This window comes from Podarcis raffonei, chromosome 6 (assembly GCF_027172205.1).
Source record: "Podarcis raffonei isolate rPodRaf1 chromosome 6, rPodRaf1.pri, whole genome shotgun sequence".
Classification (NCBI taxonomy): Eukaryota; Metazoa; Chordata; class Lepidosauria; order Squamata; family Lacertidae; genus Podarcis; species Podarcis raffonei.
In genome coordinates this window covers 92,594,357-92,615,220 of record NC_070607.1, presented here as the reverse complement: position 1 = coordinate 92,615,220, position 20,864 = coordinate 92,594,357, and the positions used below count along the sequence as shown (strand labels likewise).

The 20,864-nt window shown below is 47.2% G+C and overlaps 1 protein-coding gene and 1 non-coding gene across 3 annotated transcripts in view; both read left to right on the top strand.

Moving 5' to 3' along the window:
* Positions 1 to 20,864, top strand: part of LOC128416582 (peroxidasin homolog) — a 72,075-nt gene that overhangs the window by 8,178 nt on the left and 43,033 nt on the right. The window contains exons 2-3 of one of the 2 annotated variants that reach the window (XM_053394508.1): positions 9,229 to 9,300; positions 17,781 to 17,852. In XM_053394508.1, the coding sequence (XP_053250483.1) occupies positions 9,229 to 9,300; positions 17,781 to 17,852 (144 nt within the window). The remainder of the gene's footprint in view (positions 1 to 9,228; positions 9,301 to 17,780; positions 17,853 to 20,864) is intronic. The other variant, XM_053394509.1, reaches the window with a different exon arrangement.
* LOC128416780 (U5 spliceosomal RNA) lies at positions 5,923 to 6,038 on the top strand. The gene has a single exon (XR_008331297.1). It is a non-coding gene; the product is annotated as a U5 spliceosomal RNA (small nuclear RNA).

The window sequence follows — 20,864 nt, the reverse complement described above, 5'->3', positions numbered from 1 at the left end:
TTCAGAAGTAGACTAAGGTCTGGTTTGTACATGCCCCTCCATACAGAGCCCATTTGCAGAAACGTCTGAATTACTGCTGTGTATGCACATCCAGAAAGGGACACGGGTGGCGCTGTGGGTTAAACCACAGAGCCTAGGGCTTGCCGATCAGAAGGTTGGTGGTTCAAATCCCCGTGACGGGGTGAGCTCCCGTTGCTCGGTCCCTGCTCCTGCCAACCTAGCAGTTCGAAAGCACGTCAAAGTGCAAGTAGATGAATAGGTACCACTCCGGCGGGAAGGTAAACGGTGTTTCCGTGCCCTGCTCTGGTTCGCCAGAAGCGGCTTAGTCATGCTGGCCACATGACCCGGAAGCTGTACGCTGGCTTCCTCGGCCAGTAAAGCGAGATGAGGGCCGCAACCCCAGAGTCCCTTTACCTTTACCTTTTATGCACATCCAGAATTTCCATTAAGGCCCTCAAAATGATGAACACCAGCCTTTGACAACCCGGCACTCCCCAGGTGTTTTGGACTATAATTCCTATGAGCCCCCGTCAGTGTGGTCAGTGTTCAGGGATGATAGTATTTGTAGTCCACAACAACTGCGCTAAGCAGATCCTTACTATTCCCTAAGGAATAGGGAAACCCAGATGGGCAGAGTAATAATAATAATAATAATAATAATAATAATAATAATAATACCCATTTTACAGATAGGGAACTGAACCTGCAAAAGGATGTCTCCTGCCCATAATCACCCATCACTCTCCCTTTGCTCATTCTACATCCAAAGGTCTCTTCCATTTAAATACATCCTCCTTTTTTTTGGCCTTGCTGTTACCACAAAGTACAGAAAATGTTTTACTTAGAAATAATTCATTTGCAGTTGTGGAGTTCGAGAGCCTGAAGCTGGAACGGGGCCATCTCCTGTATTCAGGCCCCTTCTTTGGCTCCGCTAAACCTTCTAATTAAAATCAGGTTCTTCCCCTGCTGTTCAACCTGTGCATTAAACTAACCAGATAAAAATAAAGACAAGGTATGTGTGTGTGCAATGCGGGGGGAGAACATGGGGATGGGAATTCACTTAACATTACTTAGGAAGTTTCTCTCATTATTCATTTATTTGCCTTCAGTTTTGGCTGCGCCAGTCTGCATGAGGTTCAGGGTTGCAATGACTGCAGTAAAACTAAGTCCAGACTGTTGCTGATTCGCAGGTGGGATTCACTCGCATACCGGTGAATTAAGCTTCTGCGATTAAAGAGGATTTGGCACTCTTGCAAAAAAACCAAGCCTGCTTCCAAAAAGACAGCACTCAAGTTATTTCCAGACTACCTGTTAATTGAGCATGGCCCGTTTTGCACAATTTTTTGCCAGGAGGCAAACTCAGCTATTCAGTGGACATATAAATTCTGATTTGATTGCAGGGAGGTTAGACAATGCTGTACTGAAAAAAAAAATGTTTCTTTATTTTTTCATTTTTGTTTTTGTTCTTATTTTTATTTTCATTACATTTATATTCCCTTTGAGCTATTCCAGGAGCTCAAGGTAGCATATATACTTCTACTTACGGTCTTCAAATAAAAACATCTTGAAGGTCCCAGGCCACAGAGAGGTTAGGCTGGCCTCAACTAGAGCCAGGGCTTTCTCGGCTGCGGCTCCAATCTGGTGGAACGCTCTGTCACAAGAGACAAGGGCCCTGCAGGACTTGACATCTTTCCGCAGGGCCTGCAAGACAGAGCTGTTCCACCAGGCCTTTGGTCAGGGCGCAGCCTGACTCCCTCCTTGGCAATCTTTACAAAACTTTAGTTTATGGTTGCCATCAATTTCGATTTTAATTAATTTTTATAATGTTTTTATAATGTTGCACTGTTTTAGTGTTGTTAGCCGCCCTGAGCCCGGCTTCGGCCGGGGAGGGCGGGATATAAATAAAAATTATTATTATTATTATTATTATTACTCCTCCCCATATTATCCTCACGACAACAACAACCTTATGAGGTGGGTTAGGCTGAGAGTGACTGGCCCGAGGTCACCCAGTGAGCTTGATGGCCTCACTGTAAAGACTCGCTCAGTAAAGACTCACACACCACATATGCGATGCTTCTGTTATAAATTCATAGAAAATCACCCGTATATCGGATCTGTACTGTTCCACTTTTATTTTGCTCTATAAAGGAAGGACTATCAAAGGGGGAAGGTTTGATACAGGGCAGCCATAATCCCTCGAGCGTACCAACACGTCTGTAGGAGCTCTACCCAGTTGGCATGCCAACCTTGATGGTCCTAGACAGAAGACCATCACGCTCACAAAGAACCTGCATATGGGAGTGGATTCAGCATGGAGTGGAACAAAGGGCAGTGATCAGCTCTTCCCTCTGGGGACAGGAAACTGCAAACTCCCTTTGTCCTCTGGAAAGTACTCATGGGGAGGGGGAAAGGTGGAACCGGCCAGGTGACAAGACACTCAGGTTACCACCACAATTCTTCCCTCGACCCCTCCTTTTTGTGATGTGTCAATGATGTAGTCATGATGTAGTTGGGGGATTAAAGGTAAAGGTACCCCTGCCCGTATGGGCCAGTCTTGACAGACTCTAGGGTTGTGCGCCCATCTCACTCAAGAGGCCGGGGGCCATCGCTGTCCACAGACACTTCCGGGTCACGTGGCCAGCATGACAAAGCCGCATCTGGCGAGCCAGCGCAGCACACGGAACGCCGTTTACCTTCCCGCTAGTAAGCGGTCCCTATTTATCTACTTGCACCCGGGGGTGCTTTCGAACTGCTAGGTTGGCAGGCGCTGAGACCGAGCAACGGGAGCAGTAGCTAATAAAAGTTGGGGTCTCCTTTTGTTCAGGGCTTCCATCTTGTTTCATCTGGTGGCAGGTGGGAGTCCTGTCGCGACAGTCTTCCATAAAAACCAAGCCTACTGGCTGCTGTTTTGCTCTGGTATTCCTGGCTGGTGTCCTTGCTTTTTGTCCAAGGGAGCCCTCAGATTTCTCCGTTAACACACTCTAACCACTACACCACACTGGCTGCCTTCGTTATCCCACACATTGTGGTGCATGTCCCCCTTCAGTTTCCTACCACAAAAAAGGCAGGTTTTAGGTGCATCAGAACGCCAGATCAACTTTGATTTGGGTCCCACCTGGAAAGAGCAACGATCTGCGAAGTGCACTCAGACTTTTGGCAGAACAAAAAGCGACAGGGGAAGCGCACACTGGAAAAGCCGTTGCTGTCTAGCCTCCCGGCAAACTTTGTGCCAACAAGGCAGAGTGAAGGCTCAATAAATCTGTCGCCTGGAAGGGAGCGGAGATACTGCATCCTGAACACAGAGCAGAAAGGGGTCAATTCCAGATATCCAGGACTTTTGCTGTGATGCCTAATGTTATGTACTGAAGTTCTCACCCTGGGCCAGCAGGGGGATACTGTACATAGTTATGCACATAAAGGATCGGAAGTGACGTTCAGTGATTGGATAGTTTTTAGAAAATTGTTACAGTTACGTTGTACTGGAGCTCTATATAAGCAGGCTGACTGAACCCTTCAGTTCAGTTCTGTTCTGGCCTGTGAATAAACAAGAGCTGTGTCGTCTGATATGTTCACCCACAACTTAACACCTAAGGTCACATCCCAGCCCCAACAATAAGTTTAAAGTGCTCTTGTATACCACTTTAAACAGGTGTGGCTTCCCCTAAAGAATGCTGGGAACTGTAGTTTGTTAAAGGCTGCTGTAAACCTCCAATGTTTTGACTTTGCCCACCTCCCATGGTGCACTATTCCATTGTGTCTCGAAGCAGACGGGTGCCAACAATATTAAACAATGATATTGTTAAATAGTGGGTAGACATAGCAGATGACGCAGCGATTTCTCCAAAGCAGCTCTTTATTTGTAAGCTGGAACAGAACTGAACAGCAAACAGCTCAGCCAGCCTGCTTTTATAGGCAGCCGGCTGTCAACATTGTAGCAACAACAACCCAGGGTTTCCTGCCTAAAGTAACTGACGTGGACCTGAGTGAAAACTATATACACGATACTCCTGGTGGCCAGGGTGAGAACTTCAATACATAACAGATATAGCTACAATTCCCAGCATCCTTAACAAACTACAGTTCCCAGGATTCTTTCTGGGTAAAGTAAAGGTAAAGGAACCCCTGACAGTTAGGTCCAGTCACGGCCGACTCTGGGGTTGTAGCACTCATCTCGCTTTACTGGCCGAGGGAGCCGGCGTACAGCTTCCGGGTCATGTGGCCAGCATGACTAAGCCGCTTCTGGTGAACCAGAGCAGCATACGGAAACGCCATTTACCTTCCCGTCGGAGCGGTACCTATTTATCTACCGCATTTTTTGCCCTATAGGACGCACTTTTTCCCCTCCAAAAATGAAGGGGAAATGTGTGTGCGTCCTATGGGGCGAATGCAGGCTTTCGCTGAAGCCTGGAGAGCCCCACCGCCAGCCCCACAAACTCGGGGGACAGCGGGAGGCGCAGTGCGCCTTTCCTGCTGTCCCCCGACTTGGTTAGAAGGCTGGCGGGGGGGAGAAGCCTGCTCCTATGATTCTATTATGTCAGGAGTGCTCTGATGGTGTTTCCTGCTTGGCAGGGGGTTGGACTCGATGGCCCTTGTGGTCTCTTCCAACTCTATGATTCTATGATTCCTCCCCGTCGCCAGCCCCGCAAACTCGGGGGACAGCGGGAGAGGCACAGCGCGCCTTTCCCGCTGTCCTCCGACTTGGTTAGAAGGCTGGCGGAGGGCTTCCCCCTCCTCCAGCCCCGCAAGCTCCCAGAGCGATGCCAAGGCTGCACGCAGCTTCGGCATGGCTCTGGGTCCCGTTCTGGGGGCTGGGGGAGGGGGAAGCTTGAGCTTCCCCCGCCCCAGCCCCACGCCTGGGGGGGGGAAATAATTTTTTCCCCTTTATTCCCCCCCCAAAAAAATCTAGGTGTGTCCTATGGGCCAGTGCGTCCTATAGGGCGAAAAATACGGTACTTGCACTTTGATGTGCTTTCGAACTGCTAAGTTGGCAGGAGCAGGGACCGAGCAACGGGAGCCCACCCCATCGCAGGGATTCGAACTGCCGACCTTCTGATCAGCAAGTCCTAGGCTCTGTGGTTTAACCCACAGCGCCACCCGCATCCCGCGTCTTTGTGGGTAGTGACTGTTAAATACATACATGAGTTCTTTACAAATCAGGGCAGGAGATGGGACCTAAGGACCGTACACTTTCTCCCACTTTCTCCTGCCCCTTTCCGGGAAAGTTGGGCAGTGGGGGTTGATAGTACAGAATATCTGGAAGTTGCTAGGATGGGAATATTGCCCCTAGGGCAGTGGTGGCCAAACTTGGCCCTCCAGCTGTTTTGGAACTACAATTCCCATCATTCCTGATCACTGTTCCTGTTAGCTAAGGATGATGGGAGTTGTAGTCCTAAAACAGCTGGAGGGACAGGTTTGGCCACCATTGCCCTAGGGAGTAGAACAGGTCCACAGCCCCCCCATCGATAAAAATCAATAAAAATACCTAGCTGAGGTTCTCTCCCCCCCCCCTTTGACAAAGGCCAGCCCCCGCTAACAAAAATTCTGGCCACGCCCATGTAACAAGCCGCTGTCAAGTGAAAAGTCAGTTTTTCCCCATGTGTATGTATCTATTTTTCTTATCTCTATGGTTCCTCAATACTAGCTTTGCGCGGGCGGGGCTGAGAGCCGGCAAGGCTTCATTAGCATTCGTTGGGACCATGATGCATTGCGCTGAAGGGAGCCGGTTTTCCCTCCGTCGTTTTCGCCGTTAACGCGAACGGCTTCTACTACCGCAGGAGAAACACTGGAGCCATCTTTTATTTTTCCTTTTTCACCTATAAAAAGTCTTTTTCGGGGCGGGGGAAAGCTAAAATATAGGATCACCGTAACCTCAGTGGCAGGCGCCCGCGCAGTGGCGGGGCTCGTCGGCTTGCTAAGAGCATACTCTGGTTTCACCTCAGATCGTATAAATCTTTCGCCTTTTACTAAAGATTTCCGTGGGGAGGAACATTTATGAGTTTTCAACTAATTTTTTGAGGCCTTGCTTCGGCAGGGCTGCCTTTATGTGTCAAAAGAAAGAAATATTCTTATTGCTTTTTTTCTAGGTGCACTTTCCCAACACTTCCAAGAACGGAATGTGTAGATATTTTCATTTCTTTGCTATGCATTTTCTTGCACCTTTTTCTATCCATGTTTCCTGCTGTCCCATAATGCAGGCAATCGTGGTTTGGGTTTCTCAGCCACTATGTGAGCAGTGCATTTGACCATGTGCAGAGTGTCGTCACCGTGTTTGTTTTAACTGGGTTTCATAAACAAGAATAATGTTATACAAATAAGTTTTCCCATGTCATTTGTATAGCACAAAAATAGCATAATAAATGTGGAAAAATATCTGCAACATACGTTTCGTTCCTAGTGGTCAATGTATAATTTCTTGGTTTATGAATTGAAACAGTTAGGAAAGTGAATACTTGCATTTCCTTGGTTGTAAGAGAGGCTGGGTGTGGCTGTAGTGAGAATTTGTTTTTGTGGGTGAGCAGGGTGTGAGTGTGTATTTTTGAATCCGGTTAGCCAGATTGTCCTCACCATGTTGAACAATTGAATGCAGCAACCCTGGCTTCTCACTCTTTTATGTTTCTCTATAAATCCTCCCTTTCCCTGCCTCCAATTATTTTTACTATTACCTTGAGTCCCAGTCAGGGGAAAAGGAGAGAAATAAAAAAAATAAATTTATACCCCTCCTTTTTTCCTGACAGGGACTCAAGACGGGTTACAGATAAAAATAATTCCAGTTACAGATAGGTAGCCGTGTTGGTCTGCCATAGTCAAAACAAAAAAAAAAATTTTCTTTCAGTAGCACCTTAAAGACCAACTAAGTTAGTTCTTGGTATGAGCTTTCGTAAAAAAATAATAACAGGTAAAAACAGAGGAGGGGGGGGAAAACCACCATTAAAAAGCATTGGCAGAATTAAATCTCTCCCATCTATTAAAAGCATACAGTTAATTACCGTAAAAACAACATGGCGCCAGCCCTTCCATCATATTTATATTTTATTAAAATCATTTCTGCAACTGCCTTTCTTTTCAAGGAACTACCACGGTGGTTTGCAGAACAATAAAGCAGCAGCAATACCTAGCGATATAGCAATAAGATCCAGATCGATGATTAGCAATAAATCAATTAGCATTGATCACTGCAGTATAAGAAACCCAGAGGCTGTATGAAAAAGCAGGAAAAGGTTTGGAGAAGAGGTTTGCTTCACCTCCACTGTAGATGTTATACCTTGATAATCTGGAAATTAGACCTTTGGAGTCTTCAGGGCTGAAATCAAAGGTCGATTCTCAAGATTCCTGCACGAATATAGCTCTGTGATTCGATGTGGTTTAACCATCACTTGCGAAAGGGCATTATCACGCTGCTCAGCAACTGTTGTGCGTTTTTAGCTTTCAGTGTCACCAAAAAACCCTACACATTTTGTCAAGAAGTTCAGGAAAGGAGGCCTACACACACACACACACACACACACACACACACACACACTGCTCTGCTGCAGCCTGGGGACCTCCAGATGTTTTGGACTCTGATTCACATCAGCCCCCCAAAAAGCATGGCCAGTAGTCAATGGTAATGGTCACAGGTTCACCATCCCTGCTCCCATGGACTTTGCAGGGCAGTAGAGCATCGCCACTTAAGGGCTGTCACATGGAAGAGGGGACAAGCTTGTTTTCCCCTGCTCTGGAGGGTAGGACTCTAACCAAGCGCCTCAAGTTACAAGAAAGGAGATTCCGACTTAACGTTTGGAAAAACCTTTCTGACAGTAAAGGTAAAGGTAAAGGACCCCTGACCATTAGGTCCAGTCGTGACCGACTCTGGGGTTGCGGTGCTCATCTCGCTTTATTGGCCGAGGGAGCCGGCGTACAGCTTCCGGGTCATGTGGCCAGCATGACTAAGCCGCTTCTGGCGAACCAGAGCAGTGCACGGAAACGCCGTTTACCTTCCCGCCTGAGCGGTACCGCCGACCTTCTGATCAGCAAGCCCTAGGCTCTGTGGTTTAACCCATAGCGCCACCCACGTCCCATTCTGACAGTAAGAGCTGTACTAAAGTGGAATTGACACGCTTGGGAGGCTGTGGACTTTTCTTCCTTGGAGGTTTTTAAGCAGAGGTTGGATGGCCATCTGTCATGGATGCTTTAGCTGAGATTCCTGTATTGCAGGGGGTTGGACTAGATGACCCTTGGCTCCCTTCCAGCTCTGGACTTCTATGATTCTAGAGTGGCTAGAGCTGGTGCATGCCAGAGCCCTGTCGCCTTTCTTAGCAGAAGGCCATACAACACCAAGAATAAGGTGTGAATAAGCTTCTAGGGCAGTGGTGGCCAAATTTGGCCCTCCAGCAGTTTTGGGACTACAATTCCCATCATCCCTGGCCACTGGTCCTGCATAAGTGAAATTGCGTAAAATGGGGAGCACCCACTAAACACCCTTTAAATGCCCTCACTGGCACCCGCTCTTCAATCCATACCAAAAATATTGTATCCAAAAATATCCACAGCTAGATCTGAAGCTTGTTCAGGAGGCTGGAGGAGCGAAGGGGAAGTGGCTGCTGCTTCTGCGCTGCTTCGTATGCCAGCTGTTAAGCGGGGAGGCTGAGCAGCCTAAACCAGGCGTCAGCAAACTTTTTCAGCAGGTGACCGGTCCACTGTCCCTCAGACCTTGTGGGGGGCCGGACTATATTTTTTTTGGGGGGGGGAATGAACGAATTCCTATGCCTCACAAATAACCCAGAGATGCATTTTAAATAAAAGGACGCATTCTACTCATGTAAAAACACACTGATTCCCAGACCGTCTGAGGGCCAGATTTAGAATGCAATTGGGCCAGATCCGGCCCCCGGGCCTTAGTTTGCCTACCCATGGCCTAAACAAAACCCCACTGGGCCTCCAGTCTTTTCGGAGCTTCCTCTGCCCTCACTGACATCCTCTTTGGGTTCCGGGGAGGGTCTCCTCGTGAGCCAGAAGGACTCTCCTGTTCCCTCCCACCATTTCCATGTTTGGGTTGAATTATTTCCCAGTGCCGTGCACAAGTCGGTCGCACGTAAGGGGTGTGTGGGACACCTGTACCAGGCTTTCTGCAGAGAGTATTTTGGAGATGCATTTAGATTTCACGTGTGAACCTGATGTCCGCCACCTCCTGCACTCTTAGAGCCCACATGTGACTGATGGATTGAGAGATTCTCCTTTGCTTTCCAGGGATTTGCGCTTCAACCGCATCAAAGCCATCCAGCCTGGAGCCTTCAGGAATCTGAAGAACCTCAACACCCTGTAAGTGCTCAATCTTCTTGTACCTAAAATGGGAATCCAAAACCCAGAGGCGCAGCTTAGCTGTGCTCTGTGGGCCGTCCCATCCAAATCTGACAGAAATAACCCCGCTGGCTCGCGCACACAGAGGCAAAGTTCAGAAACGGTATGCTGGGCGGCTTTCAAGCCAACTTTTTTTTTTTGCTCTGGCCTCCGTAAGCAGTATCACCTGCTCCGTTGTTTTTGGACAGGTTCGAGTTTGTGTCGGATCTCAGATTTTAAACAGCTGAGGTGCTTGGCTCCAGAAATCGCTGGATCCTCGGAGCACTCTTGGCGAGCCGAGGTCCTTTCAGGATAACAGCACATCTGCAGGCGCCCGGGATGAGTTTGCTTCGAGCGACTTCCATGCTGCGTTCAATTAGGAGGCGGGGAATGAATTAGCATTTGGTACAATCCTACATATGGGTCTGTCGCAGCAGAACCCTCCAGCTTACAACCACGCTTCTGCTCGCTGGCTCAGTCCCTGGTCTCTTCCCAAAGGACCACCCCAAAGGGCCATCGCCCTTTGGCACCGATCCTTTGGCAATCACCCCGGCACTTTTTCTGGCTCCAGTCGAAATGCGCCAACCCAGATGTTCTAACTGGGTGGCTGCAGTTTCTGGCAGTGGTGCTGCAAGCAGACTGCTTTGGGCCAATGGTCCTCACTGCAGAATGCAAGAAAGTTTGGAGGGGGTGACGGTTTAAAAACACAATCCTGTATGAGTGCCTGGAGGCGGTTGGATGATGGATGGCGGCTAACAGATTGAGGTTGAATCCTGACAGGACAGAAGTACTGTTTTGGGGGGACAGGGGGTGGGCGGGGGTGGGGGACTCCCTGGTCCTGAATGGGGTAACTGTGCCCCTGAAGGACCAGGTGCGCAGCCTGGGGGTCATTTTGGACTCACAGCTGTCCATGGAGGCACAGGTTAATTCTGTGTCCAGGACGGCTGTTTATCAGCTCCATCTGGTATGCAGGCTGAGAGCCTCCCTGCCTCTGGACTGTCTCGCCAGAGTGGTGCATGCTCTAGTTATCTCCCGCTTTGACTACTGCAATGCGCTCTACGTGGGGCAACCTTTGAAGGTGACCCGGAAACAGCAATTAATCCAGAATGCGACAGCTAGACTGGTGACTGGGAGCGGCTGCCGAGATCACATAACACCGGTCTTGAAAGACCTACATTGGCTCCCAGTACGTTTCTGAGCACAATTCAAAGTGTTGGTGCTGACCTTTAAAACCCTAAACAGCCTCAGTCCAGTATACCTGAAGGAGCAACTCCACCCCCATCATTCTGCCCGGACACTTAGGTCCAGCACCAAGGGCCTTCTGGCGGTTCCCTCATTGCGAGAAGTGAAGTTACAGGGAATCAAACAGAGGGCCTTCTCGGTAGTGGTGCCTGCCCTGTGGAACACCCTCCTATCAGATGTCAAGGAAATAAGCAAATCTTATTTTTAAAAGACATCTGAAGACAGCCCTGTTTAGGGAAGTTTTTAATATTTAATGCTGCATTGTTTTTAACACTTGATTGGGAGCCGCCCAGAGTGGCTGGGGAAACTCAGCCAGATGGGCGGGGTATAAATAATAAATTATTATTATTATTATTATTATTATTATTATTATTATTATTATTATTGTCATCCCTTAGCTCCCTTTCAGCAGCAGCTCTCTCAAGGGAGACACGGTCACCTGTGTCTTCTCCTTTAGAGGTTGAGCAAGAGTAGTTGAATTGATAGGAGGGGTGCAAACTGTAGTCCAGGCATGTCCAACCGGTTGATCGCGATCTACCAGTCGATCGTGGGGTGCCTGTGGTCGATCATTGTCATCGCAGGATCCTGATCGATCCCTCCCCAAAAATGCTCAAGAACTGTGGCTCTTCCACCACAAACAAAGGTCAACAGCTTTGGTATATCCAATGGGTATAAAAAGGTAAAGGGACCACTGACCATTAGGTCCAGTTGTAGATTACTCTGGGCTTGCGGCGCTCATCTCGCTTTATTGGCCAAGGGAGCCAGTGTACAGTGTACAGCTGGTCATGTCGCCAGCATGACTAAGCCGCTTCTGGCGAACCAGAGCAGCGCACGGAAACACCGTTTACCTTCCCGCCGGAGCGGTACCTATTTATCTACTTGCACTTTGACATGCTTTCGAACTGCTAGGTGGGCAGGAGCAGGGACGAGCAACAGGAGCTCACCCCGTCGCGGGGATTCGAACCGCTGACCTTCTGATCGGCAAGTCCTAGGCTCTGTGTTTTAACCCACAGCGCCACCCATGTCCCTTATCCAATGGGTATACTGCCAGCTTATTTATAGTGGGAATAGATCGCAGTCTCTTGGCAGTTGGACATGCCTGCTGTAGTCAATTAAATACCCTGATCCTTTAAACAGCACCTTTTTTTAGAAAGGGTTGATTATTTCAATGGAAAAACATGTAGTTTCAAGTGCCATCTTGGAACGTTTTAGTAACAATAATAGTAATTTTATGATTTGCACCCCGCCTATCTAACTGGGTTGCCCCAGCCACTTTGGGCGGCTTTCAACATATATAAAAGCGTAATAAAACGTTGAACATCAAACAACTTCCCTATAAAGGGCTGCCTTCTAAAAGTCGTAGAGTTATTTGTTTTGCATGCTTGAAATTTCTCACTTCTATATTGCTCTTTCATTGATTTTTGGTTATGCTTTTGCGTTCGTGATATATCGCTTGCTTTTTGGACTGTACACCTCTTAGAGGTTTTTGAAATACTGTAGTAAGCAATTCATAAATTCCTTTAAATAAAATAAAATAAATTGAAGAGTGGTTAGGTGCCGCAGTGGTTAGAGGGTTCATCGTCACAATCCATTTATTTGTATGTCAGTTCTCCACAGAATTCTGCCCATAGTGGTTCACAGCCTATCAAACGAACAACAATAAATATAAAATTTTTAATAAAAAAATGTATTAGGAACAATAGGAAATAATCTGAATGTCGGTAACGCAAAAGGAAAATTGATTCTACACAGTACTAAAAACAATAGGGCTTTGCAACGGAGCGGGCAGGGATCCACTGGATTTTGTGTCAGCTCTGCTGCCGTTGTGTGACAGCTCAAGGCCTGATTTGATCTGGTTAGAATAATAGAATCATGCAATTGGAACGGACCCCAACCCCCTGCAATGCAGGAATCTGCCTGCCTCTCTGCCTTCCATCCCAGCGGATGGAAGATGTTTTTATTTTTCAAAAAAAAATATTCATTTTATAACGCAAATAAAGAACACAAACAGAAAAACAAACAATACAAACAAATTCTTGTCATAGCCTTATTTTTCTAAACATTGTTAAGTGGGCTTCCCCAAGTCCCACCAATCTGATTTTCATTTTACTTCATCTTTAGCAGTTTACATATATCATAATTTCTGACCATCTTTTTTTTAATCACACTTAAAATAACTTCGAGGGCCGCGGGTGGCGCTGTGGGTTAAACCACAGAGCCTAGGACTTGCCGATCAGAAGGTCGGTGGTTCGAATCCCCGCGACGGGGTGAGCTCCCGTTGCTCGGTCCCTGCTCCTGCCAACCTAGCAGTTTGAAAGCACGTCAAAGTGCAAGTAGATAAATAGGTACCGCTCTGGCGGGAAGGTAAACGGCGTTTCCGTGCGCTGCTCTGGTTCTCCAGAAGCGGCTTAGTCATGCTGGCCACATGACCTGGAAGCTGTACGCCATCTCCCTCAGCCAATAAAGCGAGATGAGTGCCGCAACCCCAGAGTCGGTCACGACTGAAACTAATGGTCAGGGGTCTCTTTACCTTTACCTTAAAATAATTTCACATTTTATCACTTACAAATAATACTATTTTAAAATACGCTATCTTCTACTTCTAACCCTACAGCCTATATCCACTTCCAAAGCTATTCTTTGGATTTAAATATTAACATATTTTTTTCAAATATTCCTTAAACTTCTTCCAGTCTTCTTCCACCGTCTCTTCTCTCTGGTCTCGGAGTCTCCCGGTCAGTTCGGCAAGTTCCATATAGTCCATCATCTTAATCTGCCATTCTTCAATAGTTGGTAAATCTTGTTTCACGGATGGAAGATGAAAAGTTCCACCAGGCTGGGGGGCATTTATCATCATCATCATTCTTACCCCACATTTTACCCAGATTTGGGGACTCAGCTAAACAGCTGCAAATATAACATTTTATGTGCATTATATAAATGTGACACTAGATTGTGATGGTGAGCTCATGGCAAATTCAATATATTTTTCAAAATGCTTCTTTAAAAAAGCATTTTCACAGCATGTTTTTTTAATGTGTCCAGATTCCACTCCGGACTTGCACAAATTAAAACGACGCAGATAAAATACAAAAAAGCTTTAAAAAACATATAAAAGATTCTTTTTTTAAAAAAAAAACTATAATAAAATTAAAACAATATTAAAAAAAAACAAAATACAGATGATGAAAACAGCACAGCACTGTTAAAACCCCTTTCCTTAAAAACAAAACAAAAAAAGCAGTCAGTTGCCAATGATCTGTTTCGAACTGGTTGAGGATGATTTAAAAGTCTGGGTAATTTTTTAAAAAAAGGATTGGATCAAGGGATCTCTGGCCAAGAAGACTCACAGCAGGAGAGCCAAGAATGTTATCACCCTCTTCTCTTGGCCAGTGCCACAACACAAATACTGAGGGAAGTTGGTGGAGGAGAGCAATTTCCCCCGGATATTAAATCCTCCCTGTGGGAACAGATGGCTAATTGTTTCTTGCCACAGCCTAATTGCATATAATCTAAAATACTGGCTGGTCCCGTTTGGCTTAACCGGCCTGCTTTGTTTGCAGTTGCCATGGCAACCCCGGGATGATGCCTCCATTCCAAGCGAAGAACTGGAACGCCACACGATGGTGGAGATCATGATAGTAAGGCATCAGGGCAGTCGGTCAGATTCCTCCCCCTTTGAGTTTTACTGTGAGTCAGTGGGGCAGGAATGAACTTGATTCAGGCTGTAGTTCCAACAGGAAGCTGCTTGTGTGGGATAGATCCAGCCCCATAGAACCAACATGCTTAACTCTGATTAAGGTTTGCCCTGTCTCACCAGAGTGGTGCATGCTCTGGTTATCTCCCGCTTGGATTACTGCAATGCGCTCTACATGGGGCTACCTTTGAAGGTGACCCAGAAACTACAACTGTTATGTACTGAGTTGAATAGGATCCAAAAGGCAGCAATCTGATTGGTCCTAGAACAATAGGATTCAGAATGCAGCAGTCTGATTGGTCCTAGAACAAGAGGATACAGAATGCTGCAGTCTGATTGGTCCACAGGAGCCACCCAATCCAGCACCAGGTGGAAGTGAATCCGCAACCTGATTGGCCTACAGGTGAATCCCGGAATTAGCCAATCACGTGGGGCCCATTGTGTAAATAATGTATATAAAGCAGACATTCTTGGGGAACTTCCATTCCTCCTCACCACTATGAGCTGAATATAGAGCATGAAATCCACTCTCGACTCCAAGTATATTTCAACAACTAATCCAGAATACGGCAGCTAGACTGGTAACTGGGAGCGGCCACCGAGACCATGTAACACCGGTCCTGAAAGACGTACATTGGCTCCCAGTACGTTTCCGAGCACAATTCAAAGTGTTGGTGCTGACCTTGAAAGCCCTAAACAGCCTTGGTTCAGTATACCTGAAGGAGCGTCTCCACCCCCATCATTCTGCCTGGACACTGAGGTCCAGCGCCAAGGGCCTTCTGGCGGTTCCCTCGCTGCGAGAAGCCAAGTTACAGGGAACCAGGCAGAGGACCTTCTTGGTGGTGGTGCCTGCCCTGTGGAATGCCCTCCCACCAGATGTCAAGGAAATAAACAACTATCTGGCTTTTAGAAGACATCTGAAGGCAGCCCTGTATTAGGAAGTTTTTAATGTTTGATGTTTTGTTGTGTTTTTATATGTGTTGGAAGCCACCCAGAGTGGCTGGGACAACCCAGTAGATGATGATGATGATGATGGGAGAGTGAAGAACCAGCCTAGGTGAGCCACAGCAGAGGCCTCCTCTGGAATGGTAGAGAACCTTCCTGTTCCACAGCAAACTTTTCGTTTACCAAAGAGAGAAGTGCAGTGCCAAAAAGATTAGCTTGGAATCCACAACCGCAAGGGTTTTCTCATGTGCTTCGGGGCTGGAAAGGAATGTTATGACAACGATGGCGAAAACAGTGCTGAAAGGTAAACAAGAGTCCAGACCACGGACAGGATCCTATTGTATCCGTCCTCCTGACCTTGCCTGCGGAGCTCAATTTGCCTTCCTTTGGACCGCGGAGCTTGCTGGTGTTCCAGCTCTGACCCAGTGAGAGAGGCAGACAAATTCCAAATGGCACCACAGGAGAATTCTGAAGCAGATAAGACATTTCTCTCCCTCCCTCCCCACCCCCCTCTTTGGCAGGATGCAAAACAAACACATTAATTTAAGGGCCTGGCTACATAAGGTGGCAGGATTTGGCCTGGTCCAGTCATTCTTCAGTGGATCTTTTGCAAAAATGCAGTTACATAGCACCCTGATCCAGAACAGGGTTATGGTGCTCTGGCGGTGGGAGTTTAAGTCCAATCCAAATTTATCCTTTATTTATTTAATGTCATTTGTATCCTGCCTTCCTCCCAGTGCAGGACCTGAGGTGGCTCGCAGCATAAATTAAGCCAGGTGCAAACAAATAATAATAATAATAATAATAATTTATTATTTGTACCCCACCCATCTGGCTGGGTTTCCCCAGCCACTCTGGGCAGCTTCCAACAAAGATTAAAAATACATCAAAATGTCACACATTAAAAACTTCCCTGAACAGGGCAGCCTTCAGATGTCTTCTAAATGTCAGGTAGTTGTTTATCTCTTTGACATCTGCTGGGAGGGCGTTCCACAGGGCGGGCGCCACTACCGAGAAGGCCCTCTGCCTGGTTCCCTGTAACTTAGCTTCTCACAGCGAGGGAACCACCAGAAGGCCCTCGGCACTGGATCTCAATGTCCATGCAGAATGATGGGGGGGCGTAGAGATGCTCCTTCAGGTATACTGGGCTGAGGCTGTTTAGGGCTTTAAAGGTCAACACCAACACTGTGAATTGTGCTCGGAAATGTACTGGGAGCCAATTTAGGTCTTTCAAGACCGGTGTCATGTGGTCTCGGCAGCCGCTCCCAGTCACCAGTCTAGCTGCCACATTCTGGATTAATTGTAGTTTCTGGGTCACTTTCAAACGTAGCCCCACGTACAGCACATTGCAGTAGTCCAAGTGGAAGCTAACCAGAGCATGCACCACTCTGGCAAGACAGTCCATGGGCAGGTAGGGTCTCAGCCTGCGTACCAGAGGGAGCTGATAGATAGCTGTCCTGTGCCTCCATGGACAGCTGTGAGTCCAAAATGACTCCCAGGCTGTGCACCTGGTCCTTCAGGGGCACAGTTACCCAATTCAGAACCAGGGAGTCCTCCACACCAGCCCGCCTCTTGTCCCCCAAGAACAGTACTTCTGTCTTGTTCGGATTCAACCTCAAACAAAAACACACAATGAGCATAAATATTAGAAAACAATTAAATAAGAAACACTATTGAGAACCTTGGTGAGAACACTTAAAAGCACACACACACACAAGCCTAAGACCCAGCCTAAGAAGACGCTGTCACAACAGCCAGCTGTTGGCCAAAGGCCAGTCAAGATAAAAAAAAATATTTGTCTCCTAGCAAAAGGAAAACAGAGAAGGAGCTGGGCTGTCCTCTTGTGGAAGGGAGTTCCACAGTCTTGGAGCAGCCTCTGAGAAGGCCTCTCATGGCCTCACCAATCTCATACCCTCCAACATTTCTCCAATGAAAATAAGGACGTCCCATTCCATAATGATAACTTTGCTTTTCATACCCCACACATCTTAATGGGTTGCCCCAGCCACTCTGGGCAGCTTCCAACATATATGAAAAAACATAACAAAACATTAAAAAAACCCTACCCTGTACAGGATTCCCTTCAGATGACTCGGGAGTCGGATAACTTAGGGCTGCCATATGTCTGGATTTTCCCAGACATTATCAGGATTTCAAAGGCAGAATTGATGTCCGGGCCAAATTGTCCTGAATCTTAGGCAAGTCAAATTTTTTGGCATTTTTGTAGAAACCCACCAGAATTGTTGAGTTCTTTTTATGGGAAAATTGCCCCCTGACACCATTTTTACACCCTAGGGTGCAAGCCTAGCGTGTGCTGGTTTTTACTTTTTGAAATATGGCAACCCTAGGATATATCTCCATACCCTCCAACATTTATTCAGTAAAAATAGGAACATCCTTAGGAAATGTGGGACATTCTGGGATCAAATCAGAAAACCGGGATGGCTTCTCTAAAGCAGGGACGTCCCTGGAAAACAGGGACACTTGGAGTATCTGCAGTCATAATACTGAGACCGCAGCCTGCCGCCTTCAAAGCAATGCATTAATGTGTGCCTTCCTTTCCCTTATTTTCTCACAGGCTTTTGAACAACAACCTGATAAAGCAAATTGCACGAAGATCCTTCGAAGGACTTGACAGCTTGAAATACCTGTAAGTGTCTGTAAGGAGTTCAGCCTCTGAACATTAGTAGCGGGAAAGTGAAACACTCCTGATACTTGTCAGATGACAGTTGCTTTATCGTATCTACATCCTGCTACACACATGTGCATAGTAAATATTGAGCAGGAAAATAAATTGCAGCTGCATATTTTTTTCTTAATTATTCATATGCCATTAGACAGGGCCTTCTTGGTGGTGGCTCCCAGGTTGTGGAATACCCTCCCTCCTTATTAACTTTCAGATGGAGCTTGTAAAAATTCCTGTTCACCCAGGCATTTGGTGGCTGAAAATTCCTGCTCCTGGCAACCACGACAATTATTAGCTGTGAGGGTATGCAACCATTTTACCCATTATAAGATTTTTTTTGGTGGTTTTTAGGTTTTACACGTTTCAAGATATTTTAAATTACTTTAAAATGATTTAGTCATGTTGTTACGTTATTCTTGTATTGTTGTACAACTTTTCTCTGCTCTGGGCTCCTTTGGGAGGAAAGCCCGGATATAAATTTAATCATTCAATTAATTAAGTAATTGATCAGCAGAACACAATTAGATAAACTGGCTTTTTCATGTCGCTAAGCCAGAAAAGAGGTTTGGATCATCCACTGCCTGCCCCGTGTTTTTGTGTTTGCTTTGCCAAACTTCATACCCATATCTTTTCCCCCTCGAGGGGACGGAAAAGCAGCTTGAAGTGTGTCTGATTTTTATTTTTTGAAAAATCTCGGGCAGGAAAAGGATTAGCTATGCACATAACCTCCACTCCCCTTCTCAGCAGGACTGGCGTCAGCAGCAGACATCCTCATTCAGCTGCCAAGGGGTTCTGCCCAGCGCTTTTGGCACCATTGCCCTGGGCCTCCCCTCCTCCAGGGCTCCTTCGTTAAATGAGCACCAGGTGGTCTTCGTTGCAATTGCACCCTGGAGTGACATTGCGGCACAGCGGGGCATGATGGGAAATTGCAACGGCAGCTGGCCTTTTGCTCATCCTCCTCTTCCAGCGAAATATTCACGTGTGTCGGGTAGTGGGGAGTTTATTGTCGCCAAGCGCTGCAAACACGGCCCGCAAAGACCTGGGCATTCTAGTGCCGCCTTCGCCCATCTGAAGCCCGCCAGATTGTTGTGGACTACTGCTGCCTTGAAGGGATGCAGGTGGCACTGTGGGTTAAACCACAGAACCTAGGACTTGCCATCAGAAGGTCGGCGGTTCAAATCCCCACGATGGGGTGAGCTCCCGTTGCTCGGTCCCAGCTCCTGCCCACCTAGCAGTTCAAAAGCACATCAAAGTGCAAGTAGATAAATAGGTACTGCTCTGGCAGGAAGGTAAACAGCGTTTCCATGCGCTGCTCTGGTTCGCCAGAAATGGCTTAGTCATGCTGGCCACATGACCCGGAAGCTGTACACCGGCTCCATCGGCCAATAAAGCAAGATGAGTGCCGCAACCCCAGAGTCGGCCACGACTGGACCTAATGGTCAGGGGTCCCTTTACCTTTACCTTACTGCTGCCTTGAGCCCGAAGCCAGCACCACTGAGAGAGAGAGATAAAACTTTATTCACATTAGCCAATGGCCATAGCAACAGTAAAACATTACAGTATACGCAGAAAAGGAAATTTGATATAAAAGCACAATTTAAAGTCCTGAAGCAGCAGTGGCCCTTATCCTGATTGCCCCTGCTATGAACCTAGCAACCTTTGCTGTTATCTGCTCATTTTGATCTGATAGAAGAAGGACATTGTGGCAGTGGTTGAGCGCCCTGGGATGGTTAGTACGAGTCTGGTGATGATCTCGTTCCTCAGGTCTTTGTAGAGCCAGCACCACTGAAGTTCAAAACATCTGGAGGGAACCAGGTTTGAGGAAGGCTGCCTAGTGCCTCCTAAACCACGACGGGGAGGTTCAGACACTACGGTGGCAGATAAAGGATGGAATCAAAGAATCATAGAGTTGGAAGGGGGGTCGTCTAAGTCCAACCCCCTGGAATGCAGGAATATGCCCCTGACCCATGCAGGGATCGAACCTGCAACCTTGGCATTGTCAGCACCATGGTCTCACCAACTGAGCTATCCACTGAGAGCCAGTGTGGTGTAGTGGTTAAGAGCGGTAGACTCATAATCTGGGGAACCGGGTTCATGTCTCGGCTCCTCCACATGCAGCTGCTGGGTGACCTTGGGCTAGTCACACTTCTCTGAAGTCTCTCAGCCCCACTCACCTCACAGAGTGTTTTGTGTGGGGGAGGAAGGGAAAGGAGAATGTTAGCCGCTTTGAGACACCTTCGGGTAGTGATAAAGCGGGATATCAAATCCAAACTCCTCTTCTTCTTCTTCATCCAGGCCAGCCGATAGTTACCTCTGTTTTGTTATTTATTTACCTATTGCCTGCCATTCACCCTACAGTCGCAAGGCAGGTTGCAGCATTGAAACACGACACTTAAAACCATTCAAAACAACTTACCACCATAAAAATAAGGGAGGTCCTCAAAACATACGCCCCAAGTGTCAAAAGCCAGGGTAAAGAGGTGCATCTCCGGAATTATCTGAAAGCTGTATAATGACTGTGCCAAACGCACCTCTGTGGGTAGGGGCTTTCACAGTTTGGGGCCACCACCAAAAAGGCCCTCTCCCAGGCAACGCCGATACACAGTGCCCCGAGCCTTTGAAGGCAGAGGAACTATCAAGAGGGCATCCTCTGCTGATCTCATGACTCTATAGGGTCTCTCAGGTATTTGGGGCTTGAGTCATTTAGGGCTTTAAGCACCAGTGTGAGCAGATTGAATTGGGCCCTGAAACAAACTGGCAACCAGAGCAGCTGTTTTAAAACATGGGTTACGTGTGGTCTCAATGGGATGCCAGCCAGCAGTCTGGCTGCTGCATTTTGGACCAAAGTGGAGTTTTTGAGTCGTCTCCAAGGGCCACCTTAGAGTGCATTGTAATAATATGATTTTAGGCTGTTGCATCCAATGCAGTCCTCCTGTTAGCCAGCCAGAAAGCTTTTCTCAACCGATGTAATTTTAT